Below are 14,533 nucleotides of genomic sequence, written 5' to 3'. Positions count from 1 at the left end.
TCCTGGAGCAGGGTGAAGGTGACCACTAATTCCAAGAAAGGTTTAAATTTGATCAAGTGCAATCAAAATACAGAAGCTTAATACAACTGCTGTTACCTTTAATCAGTGTAAACCAAAGGTTACACAGCACTGGAACAGGCTGCCCAGAGATGTCCCTCTCTGGTGATATTCAAAATCTACCTGGACACTTCCCTGTGTGACCTACTGTGACATGCTTCAGTAGGGAGGTTGACTAGATGATCTCCAAAAGTCCTTTCTAATGCCTAGAATTCTGTGATTCTGTGAACTGTGTGCTCAGCCTGCCCCAAATGCATCACAGAACACTTTAATCAAAACTTCAATTAAACACATGGTGGGGTGGAGCCTGAGCAATTCTTGTCAGCAGAAACAGAACTTGCAAAACTTAATAATGAGGGTTGACAATATTCAAAGAAACAAGCAACTATTTTCCCAGTATCATCCAAAAAGATATCATGGTATAAACTTTGAAAGACTAAATACTCAATGTTACAGCAATTTTGCTACAAAATACATAGCTTTGACTGTGGCAAGAAAGTAGCCACACTGATTATGCTATGCAGTAAGAATATAAATAATTAAGACAGTGCTCTCAGTTTTTAAGTTGGTCTAGTTGCAGTCAACTTTGCCAAAGCAGCAGAAGTTTGAAATCACGGAGTGAACTCTGGTATAAACACAGTTGGATGTTTTCTGACGTGTATAGCAAGGCAGTCAGATTTATTTGGTGATCTCATAAGTAGACATACTGTCTTATGAAAGCAGTTGGAAATACTACAAATAACCCCAAAGTGATCTTTAAAAAAAAAAAAACCTGCTTCCTTTTCTCCACTCGTATTTCCATCCACATGGACCACATCTAGGTAGTATTCTACACAGCGACAGACAGAATGTAGTCCTGTTCATCACATATAGCACATGTGTACTTCATGAAAATGTGTACATGTGACTTCAGAAAAATGTCGTAGATTTTCCATCTTTATCAAAACTTGAGAATTCTCATAACAAATTTAAGTTCAAGTACAGTGACTGTCTTTATCTACAGAGGAAAAAGACTTGTATGTTTAGTATTTTTCTCTTCTTTCAGGTGTTACCTGTCACAACTGATCTGTGGAAGACCAGACTTCTAGACTTTTTGATGTAGGATATCTTAAACCAAAGAGATCAACTGAAACCTCATTCAGCATCATATCATTTCAAAATGAAACCAATTCCAAGCTAACTCGTAGTGTAGCATCAACTAGTATTAATCTGATTGATGACAAACAATTACTTGTCTGTCACAAGCAATCAGTATCAGAATAATGCAATTTTTCAAGGTTATATGGAGTACTACTCTCAGAAAGGAAGAAAAAGAACATAATGAGAGGGAAAATGTGTAACATCTACAGGCAACTACAAATGCTATGATGTACCAAATTGAAGTTTTCCATACCTGAAGATGTCACTCCCATCTGAGGAATAAGCTGTTCCTCTCTGCAGTTTTCACGACCAGGAACCAGCCTTTGATACCTTGCAGGATGCGGGTTGCCATCCACATCAACCAAAAATGGGGGAGGCATAAGGTGTGGAGCCTGCTGTGTTTGTTCATCCAGGACAAAGTTGTTGGCATCACGGATAAGGGGCCGATAATCACTATGAAAGAACATCTGATCTGCTATCTGTAAACAAAGTCATTTTGTAATATATATACATATGCATATATGTATTTTTTCAAAAAGACTACTAATAAACACACTGAAAAAAATACTGCCAAAAATCTTTTTAACAATGTCACTGGTGGTCATAAGCATAAGCAAGACTGTAACTTGCTCTGTTTATCTCACTTTAAAGAGGGAAAGTGACTATCCTCCAGCATTCACTTTCTATATTCTCACCACAAAAAAAATAAATTGCAGGTTTGATGATGGAGAGCACTTGAACAGATAAATGGAGCAATTTTTACATACTTGTAGATGTTTGATGGAACACAGCATCGACATAATAAAAAGGTCACAAATTTTCACATACACATAATGTAAACTATGCCATAGGCTTATGAACTCTGGTGTAAGGAGAATAAGGAAAATATTTATCACATTGCATCACTACCATATATTTTATCACCAGAAATCAAACATACAGTTTTTACTATAGTGCAAGATATGTCAAAAAGTTGTCGTATCTGAAATAAAGCTAATTTGAAGCTGAAATCTTCAACTTCAAAATTATTTCAATCCACTTGCTCATAATTTATTCTAGTTGATAATCCACAGACACTAAAGATAAAGGAATTCTTTTGTCCAAATAGTATGTAAAAAGGCTTTTGGAATCACCTCTCACTGGCACATACATCTCGACACTGCATTCAGAAAGACACTGAACCACAAGGAGAGAAGGGAACAGAAGACAAATGGCATCATATGCTACACATCCCAGCACTACTTGTTGACAAGCAACCCTCCTGGTAATGCACATACTCAGTTTAGCTTTTAACAAGTTGAAGTGAAGTCATAAAATCATGATTTACTCATAAAAAGATTTCCAGCGCAGAATAAAAATAACTCGGCAAATGAACCAAGGCATAGAGATCCCGAAAAGAAAAAAGTTCTCTTAGGCGTTAAAAGACAGATATTTTAGCACAGTCAAAGGAGTGCCCATGTAGAAAACACTGTTTTCTGGATATGCTCTATCATGAACAATTCATACCCCAATTTCCTGTAATTTGTTATGTAGAAATCAGTAATGCAAATGTTAGAACATCTGGAACAGATCATGTTCAGAGGTCTACACTCTCAACAAGGGGACGTAAGAAGACCAGGAAAGAATCAAACACGTCAGTTACAGAATCAGAAAGTACCTACGTGCACCTACATGATGCAAATTTAGAAAAATAAATGTGGGATCTGGACCCCACACAAATTCAGAAAGGTTATACCAGGAAGAAAATTCGAAAGATGCATGGAAAGCTACAGAATAAAAAAAAAAAATTACTTCAGGGATTCAAAGGGTAACCCTTAGAAAGTACACACGGAAAGGCAACATCCCACATCAATAAGAAGTCCTGGATGAAAGCAAGTAGTGCCTCTTTTAACAAAGGCTGAATGAGAAAGATGCAACCCTTTTCACATGTTTCATTACAGTCAAAGCTTGCTTACCAATTTTGTTCCTTCAGCTTAGCAACTAGCTCGACATGATAAAGATATAGGTCCTTTATGAGGATTTTGCCCAGAATGTAACTGTAGAGTACTACTTTCACCTACTGCAAATTTTCCTATTAAGTATTTCCCACACTGAGAAAGATTCCAATGGTAAGTAAGATTGTTCAGATTGTGAACTTTAATGCGCTTTATTATGTGTATGTTTTAATGGGCTTTAATGTGTTTTATTTGGTTCTATAGTGCTGTCCACATCCCATACTTAAAAAACTTCATGACCAAGTGCAGATCTGGAAATTCTTCCTCTCACATTCAGCATGCTCACAGCATATCCTCATGATCTCTGACACATGATCATAAGGGACCTCTTCGCCATTACCTTTCCTTTGTACTCTGTAATGTAATCAGATATGGCAGAGAATAAACAGTTTTTTACTCCATGGTAAGAACAGCACTTCATGGAAAACCCAGGCTCAGCCCAACTGTCGGACAGAACTCTGCAAAGCACCTACTAGAACCTCAAGAATGATCTTATCTTCAGGCTAGTTTGGGTCCAGAGAAAAATAAGAAGAATTTAGGGAATCTCAAATGACTATTTCATTTGCTTACATGTCCAGAGGTCAAACAGAAGTACTAACGAACAGATAACACACACACACACACACACGAGGTACTGTACCACCATTAGGACATACAAGTCCTCCGAATTTCATACTACTTGCTTCAGGTGAGAAAACTTTCCACCAAGGTCTGAGCTCTACAAGAGTTACTTCTTTGGTAACTACACTACCCACATGCTGAACGTTCAAGTTTCTCCACATGGGCACACATACAAAAATGCAGAGAGATTTTTTCATTACTGCACCTATGCATCACACAGAAGCTGTCAGCGAGAAACAAGGAACTGTGGTTTGAGCAATCAACATGGAAGTACTGCATCTTTAGGTTCGTTATTTCTCTCTAGTGAAGTTTCTATCTGTGCAAGAACTTCAGAAGTGTGCATGAGCTGCCTAGCTCATCCCTGATGATCTCAATGCAGTCAGAAATTCAAGGAATTGATCTGAAATTGGCTCAAGTTCCATTAAATGGGTCAAATACTAAAGGAGCCAAAAGCAAACAATAAGCATAGTCCTTTTTTTGACTCCAAACATATGCATCATCAAAAAAAGAGGAAAAAAAATAAAAATCAATCCAGAGCCATCACTATCATGGCCAAGATCATAATGGAGGGAGGGGGAAAAGATGACTGGACAGTGTTTCCAGTCAACTAGAAAAAAACAGACAGTATTTACACAAACATTTTTTCATGTTGTGTTAAGAAAATCAAGAGCCTGCTCATAGCAAAGCTGACATGATTTCAGCTAGAATCATTGCCCTGAACAGATCTCACAAATGTAAGAGTGCAGAACTGGTTATCACGCTTCTTCATCCTGTAAAAATCATTCCCCAAGATGCATGGAAACCACTTTTAAGCAAAACAAAAACAAACAAAAAAAAAAAAAAAAGAAAGAAAAAAACTAACCCTGTACTTCCCACTAGCACTTATTCTCACACGATATCTGGGAAACCAGACTAAAAACAACACCCAATTAAATCAACAAAAAACAAGGAGCTGAAGTTGGGACATCAAAAAAAACAGAGCACCAAATCCCCAGCACCTACCAATATATATTTACCTTGCTCCATAAGGCAGGAAGACAAAAATAAAAGAAGAATTGGAACAAGAAATGAAAGAGGTCTGTAACTTCTAAGCTGACATTTAAGATGGAGATGCAAATCCTATGTGCTCCCATTTCTTCTATGGCCAATAATGACAGGATTACCACAGTAGCAGCTGAAGAGAACAATTTTAAATCACAAATAACTTCAAATTTTTGAACAATCTTTTCTTGGAGACTGCAGATAAAATTCCAAAGACCAAAAGGTCTGTAATATTCAAGGTGTGAAAACTATTTTTCTTCAAACAGGTCTAATCCCTCACAAGGAATGTTTTCAGATAGTTACGTAACAGAGACTCTTGGTCCACCACAGCAAAGACAACAATTGTTTTTTGCTCATACTTCATTTCCAACATTTATGAGTTTCAAGGGATTATGCACTACCAAAATAATTGGAGAGAAAAAGACTAATTAATGAACATGGTGAGAGGTAATCGCATCAGGATTTAATGTTTAGAAGAGTAAGAACACTGAAAGACAAAAGGACCTTAAAACTGATCTGAAAATGCCAGTTTTCCTTGCCTGTGGTAACTCTGCTCCTGTTTGTTTTCCTTGAAAGGAAAGGGAAAATGCTCTGGTGGATTGAGCCATAATAACGGCTACAGTTGCTATCCTCCAAATAAGTGCTTCAACTTACAGTTGAGAAACATAATCATAAAATATTCTAGCATGCGATGCTGCTGTAACTGACATCAAAATAAGAGCTAGAACACAAAAAGAAATAATTGCAGTAGTTTATATGACAAAGATAAAAACTGCTTTTGTTATCTCTTCTTCAGGTCCCTCTGCATTAATATTTGTCATGGTGCTTTCAAGGCCAGGCTGAGTCAAAAGATCCACAAGTAGAAAGCAAAATCCAGAAGCCAGCACTCCAACAACCTGTAAGTACTAGATACCAGGTGCACATGTGAAAACCTTGGAACAGATATCTCTGTTTAAGCCTAGGAAAGGAAAGAGACATCACCTCATTTCTGGGTGATAAAAGAAAAACTCCCAACTAGTACTCCTAACTAGTAACTTACACAGCTCAAAGGACATGCTCATCAACAGGGAAAAAGAAACCTCCACAAATTATTTACAGTCACAAGGGTCTGCAGCAAGGCACCTGCACTTAGAATAATGCTGAGTATAGTCTTAGAATAAAGATGTAACATTTTAATCACACAGTAATGGTAGAGCATTGCCATGTAAGCACCATGGCATCCCTGACAGCAGAAACACAGCAGACAGTTTTTTGTTTTTTGTTTTTTTAAACTAGAACATACAATACATTTGCAGTAAAATAATCATCATTCAGGCTATGCAGTCCTTCAATACAGATACCAGGAGTTGGTTCTACTACACCTCCCCACATTTTTCATCTTAGAAACAAGAAAAATACTTAAAGCAAAATATTTAACTATTTCCAATTCCACTACTCATTATTCATGTGGATCCATAAGGACACTGGTAACCTCACTAATTTCACTGAGGAGACAGTGACCGAGTGATTTTTTATTTTTACTTTTAATATCCCATGCAAATAAAACATACTTGACAGCATGTATCTGTAGTTGAAAACAAAAGACAGTGAAAGAAAACACAGTGTCAACAACAGGAGTCACACATTCATAACTGAAAAATGAGTTACGATGCACTCTCTTGAGCTGAAACTCTAACAAGGTTTGCATAAACACACTCCAAACAGATAAACATTTTGAAACATATCTTGTACTGTACCTTGTCATATTTGCTACTGGAACCAAAGCCAAAAATCAGAAGGTGACCGTGAGAATCGGTACATGCAAAATGCTGCCCATCAGGAGAGCACTTGCAGTCAAAAACTGCACCATGTCCTTGTCCTTCAATCTGAAATACATCAATATACAAAATGATTAAGTTACCAGAAACAAATTGTTATCAATTATGATTAGCAAAACTGTGATGCTGATGTTGAAATTTATATAAAATCTGCAAGGTAGTGTACTGCTAGATGGAAGTTCCTTTAAAACAGCTTACTTTTTTGGCTATTCATTTTCCATTGGATTTTTAAAGTAATGCTCATGAAAGATGCCAAATTGATAGTAGTAGAAACTGACAGATTAATCCGCAAAGCAGGCACAGTACAGGAAGTGAAAATAAAAGCTTCCCCTTGAATGTCCTGCTAATACACCTAAACAGAGAGCTGGGTCCAGTTCAGGGCTTTAGTCACTACACCGTTTCAATCCTCTGCCTCTTTGCTAAGCTAGCCCATAGCAATGGCTGCTGTGGTGCTTCAGGACACCTGCCCACTACAAAACACACTGACATTGACAACCCACATTACACAACTTAGCAACTGCCTGTTTCTGTAATTCCTACTCCTAATTTATCGGAGTGGGGGAGGTTTTGATTTTTGTAAAAACTCCACTTTTTAAAAGGAGAACTGCAAAGATTTTAAAAAAGGAATTTTTACCTGATACTCATTTTCTGTTTTCCAGTTCCTTTAAGCCAGAACAAATGGGTTTTTGTTTTTCCCTGCAACCTGTCAATCAAGCAGAGGTGACCAATCACCACTCTGAATTTTCACGTCTTCAGCACCTCTTCAGAAAGCCCCTTTCTATTCTCCCCAGTAAAGGACTTCTGCATTTTCTTTAAAGCAAAAAAGAAAAAAGAAAAAGAAAAAAAAAAAAAAAAAAAAAAAAAAGTAATTCTTTCCCTAGCTGTGGAGGGCCTATGTACTGCCAGAACAAACAACAGTATTCAGCCTGCACGCAGAAGCACTATGTACTTCAAGTACTTCCAGAGGCCATCAGCATTACTTCCAAAGTTAATGAGCTAAGCCTCAAAAATCCTGTGAAGCAGGCAGTGCCTTCACTAAATTGCAGACTGAGACTAAGGCAAGAAGTCCATTTCTTTTGCCCATGGTCCTACAGCATTCCTGCTCCCCTGCACACCCTCCCGACAGTAAAGGCTGCTACACCTATGACCAGGGCTCCAATCATTTGACAAAGGTCTTTCCTACTACGAGTACTTCCCATTAAAGTTTCTGGATTGGGATAAAAGGAACATAAATCAATTCAAGTTTTATGTTCTATTTTGCCCATTATTCCAGAAGGAACAAATTCTTAATAGAAATATCCTATAGACAAAGATGGAAAATAAAAACAGAGCTTCAAGTAGTGGCACTAACATTGCAGTAGCTAAGAACGCAGAATTACTTCAGGCTAAGCAAGATCCAACAACAAGGCAAAATTACAACTTCGTGCTGCTTTTTGCATATAGAAAGCTCATCTTATTCAAGGGAGACGGTATGGAGAGGCAGATAAAAAGGGGAAGGAACTCCATCCCAAGTGCAAACTTTACAGATGTATAGGAAAAATCTCAAAAGAAGTACATACATAGAGACTGCCGATTGCCTTACCCCAACAAAAGAAATATAAAAGTATCAAGTCTCCTAACGTTCAAGTTCTTCACAAACAGAATTTCAGGGTCCTCCTATAGAGCCCAAGAATTGAAGACCTTGTTTCACAAGGAAAACAAAGCATGACTAGGGAAGAACTACTTGCTAACTACTGTGGGGGGAAAACTTAAAAACAGAAGGAAAATAAATCAGAATCTTAGATTAGTTTTTACTTTTAATTCCTCCCAGCAAGAAATGGCTTAGATGGACTATTTTCAAGAAATTCCTGTATTTTAAGAGTGAAACATTAGTTGGAAGACATTCCTTTCTATAAGAAAGAAAATACGGTGATTTATTTATTCAGAAATTAGTACAGATTAAATAGTTTCACTGTAAATATGGTCAGAATCTGGTGTAAAACATGCTTATAAAAAGGACAGAAGTAAGATTGTTTAGTACAACCCCTCAAGTCTGGTGTACCACTACTTGGAAATAAAGACCTTTAATACTACTGAAACAAATAATTACACTTAGTGATAAGCTTCCAAGGCACAACTGCTATTAAAAGCAATTGGCAAAGCCTGCCTGAGTGTGATATCTAGTGTATATATATATATATATATATATATATACACACACACACACAAAAATATTTTGTTTTAATAAATTACGCTTCACAATGGAATTTCTTTAATAATAAAGCTAACACAGGATTTGGTCACTTAGAACAGAAACTAAATGTTAAGTTGCAAAAGGTAAAGCTGAAATAAATCAATGAAGCTCTAACTTTGGCGAGCAAAACGTAGGACTTAAGCAAAAAGGAAGCGTTCCTCACTCCGTCCCTTTTAAGGTCACTCTCAAAGGTGAGAGTACTATCTGAAGACTGCATCCCAAACAAAGTGAAATGTTTTTTCCTTTTTGAAACCTTTCCTTGCTGAATGAGAGGATATCTGTAGCAGGGAGAAGACACCACTCATGAGAACAAAAAAGCACACTGGTTAATTAAGAGCTGTCCATACAATGTGAGGACTGCCAATAAGTCAGCACATTAAGACACTTGCTAGCAAAGCAAGTAGCAAAGATTCTTCAGATACAAACAAGGAAGAAATTGTGGCGCATACAATGAAGAATAAGGTAAGATTACTTTTAGTATCAATAACTCCAAGAATTATGCCATTTGCCTGCATTTTCATTTGCAAGGAAACAGAAGGACATTGGAATGTCAAAGAGAGGAATGTTGATTAAGAATGAAAACGGACAGCTATTCTTTTCCTCTCAGTTCTAAAGAGTTTGCTGTTCTTAAACCAGAGATAATAGAGTTGTGAAACTACAGTATAAAGTAATGTTTTAGATCCTCAAAGTAGTTTCTTGTTTGAAAACGGAGGAGTACCTAGAAAAAGAGAGAAGATGGAGCTTTTTTTGACCGATTATCAATAGATAGTATGAAAGACTTAGAAGCTAGTTTTTAAAGGAGCACACAACACATGCGGTAGAAATCACAGAATCATAGAATGGCCTGGTTGAAAAGGACCACAATGATCATTGAGTTTCAAACCCCCTGGTATGTGCAGGGTCACCAACCACCAGACCAGGCTGCCCAGAGCCACATCCAGCCTGGTCTTGAATGCCTCAGGGATGAGGCATCCACAACATCCTTGGGCAACCTGTTCCAGTGCATCACCAGCCTCTAAGTGAAGAACTTCCTCCTAAAGAAGCAGTAGAGGTTACCAAAAAACTTATCAGACTTCCTTCATTAAATTAACTGACTTTGTATGCCAAGAAAATATAATTCATTTATTAAAAAGAAAAAAAAAACACAAAACCTAGCTGGATTTCACAGGCACGGCACTGTCACATGACATGGCACATAATCCAAATGGAAGAAATTGTGATTGATAGGAGAACTGTGCAGTAGGCAAACTTACTAAGAATGGATAATTGTTTTTGGTTTTGAAAAAGACGCATAGAGCTAAAAGAATGCAAACAGCAAAGTCCTTCCATTCAGGTATTTCTATTAGCGACTACAGAAAAACTGTTGATGAAATGAACATTAACAAATCAACTACTAAGAACAGATGTGGGACACAGCACAAACAGTATCAGCTGAAGCAATTAGAAGTCAACAAGAAAAAAATGCAGTAGGCCACAAATGTAGTAAGATTATTAGAAATAACTTACTACTGGAACTCTGCCTATGCACTTCTACCTATGCAGTTCCATCTAATCTTCCAACACAAGTCATCAGCATCATTTTAAAAGTCAGTGAACTAAGTCTTCTCTAGCCTGAGGTAGATATTTTCCTTCACATTAGGAAACCGAGGCATTTAGTTCAAAACACAGGAAGAAAGGTCACTGACTGCAACGCATTACACATGATGCAACAACAAAAAGAAAACTATAATCCTAAAGCACACCAGCGGTACATCCAGACAAGAAAGAAAAAGCTCACACACAGCTAGACAAGTAGGCAATGAGACAAAAGAACTCTTCTAAAGGAATACAAATAATTTTTGTTTCCCATACTCAAGAGAAGCAAATTCCATCTGCAACAGCTACAGAGAAATGTTTTCACTTATCATGAGAATGGAAAACCTCAGAGCTCAGTCTCTTAGCACAGACACTAAGGAAAGAGAACACATTCAGAATCTTTTAGCAGGAAGACAACAAGCCTGCTAAAACACTTGGGTACAAATGAAAACCAATTACAAGCAACGTTCAAATTTGAGAACTAAAATTCAGATTTTCCAGTCACAACAACCATATGCCAGAACAACTTTCTAAAAATACCAATAAAAAGCAAAGGTAATTAATTGTTATTAAAGCAAATAGACTCTTTTATAAGTGTTGACATCACATTATAGCTGCTTAAATCAAGTCAATCTCCAGTATTGGGAAGTCTTCCCTGCATATTTAGGTTCTGTTTTTCTCTAAGGAGCAATCTCTGATCTGTGATAAACTAAAAAATATCAGACTTCCTACTAAGTCCATTAAGATATCTTACAGATCACCCATGGGTGCTGGAACTTAGATAAATCTCCAAGAAGTATTTACAATTTATTTTTTGTTACTAAATACTCTGTAAACTCAGTATTGTGTTTCTTTTTGCTTTTTGCTTTTTTCCCCAAATTAACAGAGTATGGTGAAGTCTTTACTCTTCCAGATCCTTTATATGTCCTTACATACTACTCAAAGGTGAAACCTTTCAGAAAGATTTCAGCAAGACTACAACTGACTAATTCAAAAGTAGTGCATCTAAAATCTTATTTTAAGTCATTCTGTGTTTCAGATGAGGTCCTAGACTAATATAGACTATAATCTATATTATCCCAGCAAAACAGGAATTTTCTTCAGACATTATGAAGGCCACAACATACAAAATAAATGGTCTTTAAATCTCCACTAATGCTGGAGATTACAATAGGTTGTCCATATTAGCAAGGGGCTTGCCTTTTCAGATGTTAATCCAAAAGAATCACCTCATATGGCAGAAACAATGCAGAGAGTACTTTGTTGAGCTGTCCTGAATGAAATCTGATCTTCCATGCCATGCTTCTGAGAAGGACTACAACTTTTTAGTATGCCATTTAGGCTAAAACTAATCGGGAAGCTGCCAACAAGACCTAGGTAGGCAATTCAGGCTTACTGATTAATGAAAAGGAAACAATGTTGTAACTGATATGATAATGCTGTTGGGGCTTAGAGGTTTATCAGGTTGCACTGAAAATAAAAGCAGCATGAGAACAGAAGAAAACAGATCAGTGAGACAATACACTTTCTTTGAGAAGATGAAATTGTTCACTAAGTTTTCAAACAAATGACTAGATCTCAGAAGAAAAGGTAGGAAAAAGAACTGCTAAACAGACATAAGGAGGCACAGCATAGTCATTGCCTGTAATGAAGTATTCATTCAAAAACAAAGGACAGAGCCAACAATCAGCTCCCTGAAGGAGGAGCATGCAAAAAAAAAAAAAAAAAAAAAAAAAAAAGAATTGCAACTTGGTAGTCTCTGCTTGATTGACAGCTTGCAGGAAGAAACCCCTTTGACCTCAATCAGTTGATGCTGTTATAACACCGACACAGTAAATTCTAGGAAAAAAGTAAGGATTAAGTTGTAATTAAATATTTAAATCATCACTGGGGGATGGGGAGAGGGAGTCTGGTGAAATTCACTAAAACTGGAAATCTCCATTATGAAACATATTACTGCAATCACCTCCACGCCAGTTCCCAATTTTCCCTCACTTCTTTATATAAAAACTAAGATGTGTAAGAAAAAAAAGACACAAAGACTGGGGAGAGGGAAAAAATATCCCTCAATCCAGTAGTGTGACAGGCTCTTCAGTTACTCTAAGGAGGATTACAATTACACCCTCAACGGTTTCCACTGTGTAAAACAGTAACATTCTTATGGGATGCTTGAACTTGATCGAGATTTGTGCATGACTCTCTTAAGTCACTGTTCACAGCTTCACATAGATTCATAATACATCCAGACATCAAAGCTAAGTGAGAGCTTCTATTAAAATCTTCCAGATGATACAGTATATGTTGCAAGGTTTGGGAAAATGGAAAAGCTTGAAAGAAAGGCCTTGCAATATGCTTACCATCTATCTTACAAATCTTATACTTGGAAAGAAATGCACTGAATCAGGAATACCTGACAAGCTTACATTAATTACCTATCAGCTAGCTGTAGATATGGAAACAAAACCTCAGACATTAGCTTCAGCAATCATATCCTTATTTCTCAATGTCCATATGATTTTGAATTTTTGTATCTAAAACATAAAGCATTTATTTGCATTAACAGGTCTACACATTAACTAATTCCTGGCTGTAGAAAAGAATCTATTCACAACAGTAACTTCATATAGTGAATGTAAAGCAAAACCATTAAGAATGTATCACCTGCTTCAAGCTGTCTCACCAAGTGAGTGACCGTACATATTTGCAATTTCAACAACAAGCATGTAATACAACTATTTGATAGTTGCATTATATAACAATTAAATACAATTACTGCTTTAATATTATCACTACATTTGCTAATTTTTTGTCTGCGTTTCTAGAAATACAACCTGTTTCATTATGATATCATCTGATACTGCAGCAGCACATTAAGAGCTATTCTATTATAATCTTCACATAACCAGGAGAGAGCGGCTTCATAAGGTGTGTAACATCTGCTTGTTGATTCTACTTGCCCAAGTGCTTTTAAAGACAATCAAACGAAATAAAGCAATTTCAGAGATCATCTTCAAAACACAACATTTGACTTTTAGTTTCTTCAGCCCAAGGCTTCTCAAGAAAGAAGCAACCTTAGAAAGAAAACTAAGGACTGAAGAGATACATTTTTTTCATAGAGTTGGATCTAAACTTTAAGACTAGTCAGAAAACCAAGGGACTTAGAAGTAAGATTGTTCAATATCCAGAAACAAATCTTACTATTGTAATCATATAACAGCATTACCTACCTACTGCATAAGAGGTTAGAACATAGTCTAACAGAAGCTACTGCAGCAAAGTAATAAGTATATCAGGTACCAATGAACAGTTGTGTGTCCTCAGACAACCTTTCCAAAACTTTTCTACCTAAGTTTTGCACTGCTCTTAAAAAAACTTAACAATGTTTTGATTCTCTAAGTGTAAAAAGCAGATGCTAGATTCTCATCTTCTCAATCGCAGACACAGATCTACTGAAGCAAAGCATTTTTCTTCACAGCTATTACTTCAGCAACACCCGGACATAATCAATGCAGCATATAATTTCAAAAATGCATCTAGACTTCTATTTCTGTGACCTCTTAGCTTCATGTACATGACATGGATATAAAGACATTTTTAAAAAAATAATTTTAATTGATAATTACATTGAAAGTAACAATATATATTTCTTTGTCAAAAAAATGAAGTTGAATATGACATTACATTGAAATTGAGGTTTCAACTAGACAAGCCAGTCCAAGCTTCTGGTCGACTTGGTAAGACAGTGCACAACACTAAGCACTTTTCAAAAGAAGTCATAACCCAAAGAATTCAATAGTTATAAAGTTCAGAGTTTCATTCATGTTTTCATACTAGTACAAAATAAGCCTTCAGGTTTTTGGTCCCACCCACCCTCCCACCCCAGAAGGGTGTTCACCAACTTCTGCAATACCTTCCTAATCCCAACCAAGCACATAAGCACAACATCCAAGATAAGCACAAAGGAGCTTCAGAGCTGCTGTTTCCTACCAATGCACTCAGGAAGGCAAATGATTATATTTAAGTTTTGATGCAGCAACAGAATGCAAAGTCAGAAT

General features: G+C 36.7%; 1 protein-coding gene across 2 annotated transcripts in view; it reads right to left on the bottom strand.

The window, feature by feature from the left end:
- The window catches only part of PHIP (PHIP subunit of CUL4-Ring ligase complex), a 106,628-nt gene that overhangs the window by 43,637 nt on the left and 48,458 nt on the right, over positions 1 to 14,533 (bottom strand). For both annotated transcript variants that reach the window (XM_085217744.1, XM_085217745.1), the window contains exons 16-17: positions 6,590 to 6,718; positions 1,451 to 1,676 (exon numbers count right to left, since the gene is read on the bottom strand). In XM_085217744.1, the coding sequence (XP_085073870.1) occupies positions 1,451 to 1,676; positions 6,590 to 6,718 (355 nt within the window). The remainder of the gene's footprint in view (positions 1 to 1,450; positions 1,677 to 6,589; positions 6,719 to 14,533) is intronic.

This window comes from Meleagris gallopavo, chromosome 2 (assembly GCF_905368555.1).
Source record: "Meleagris gallopavo chromosome 2, MGAL_WU_HG_1.1, whole genome shotgun sequence".
Classification (NCBI taxonomy): Eukaryota; Metazoa; Chordata; class Aves; order Galliformes; family Phasianidae; genus Meleagris; species Meleagris gallopavo.
Note: the sequence above shows the minus strand (reverse complement) of the source record. Positions and strands in the feature narration are given on the sequence as shown.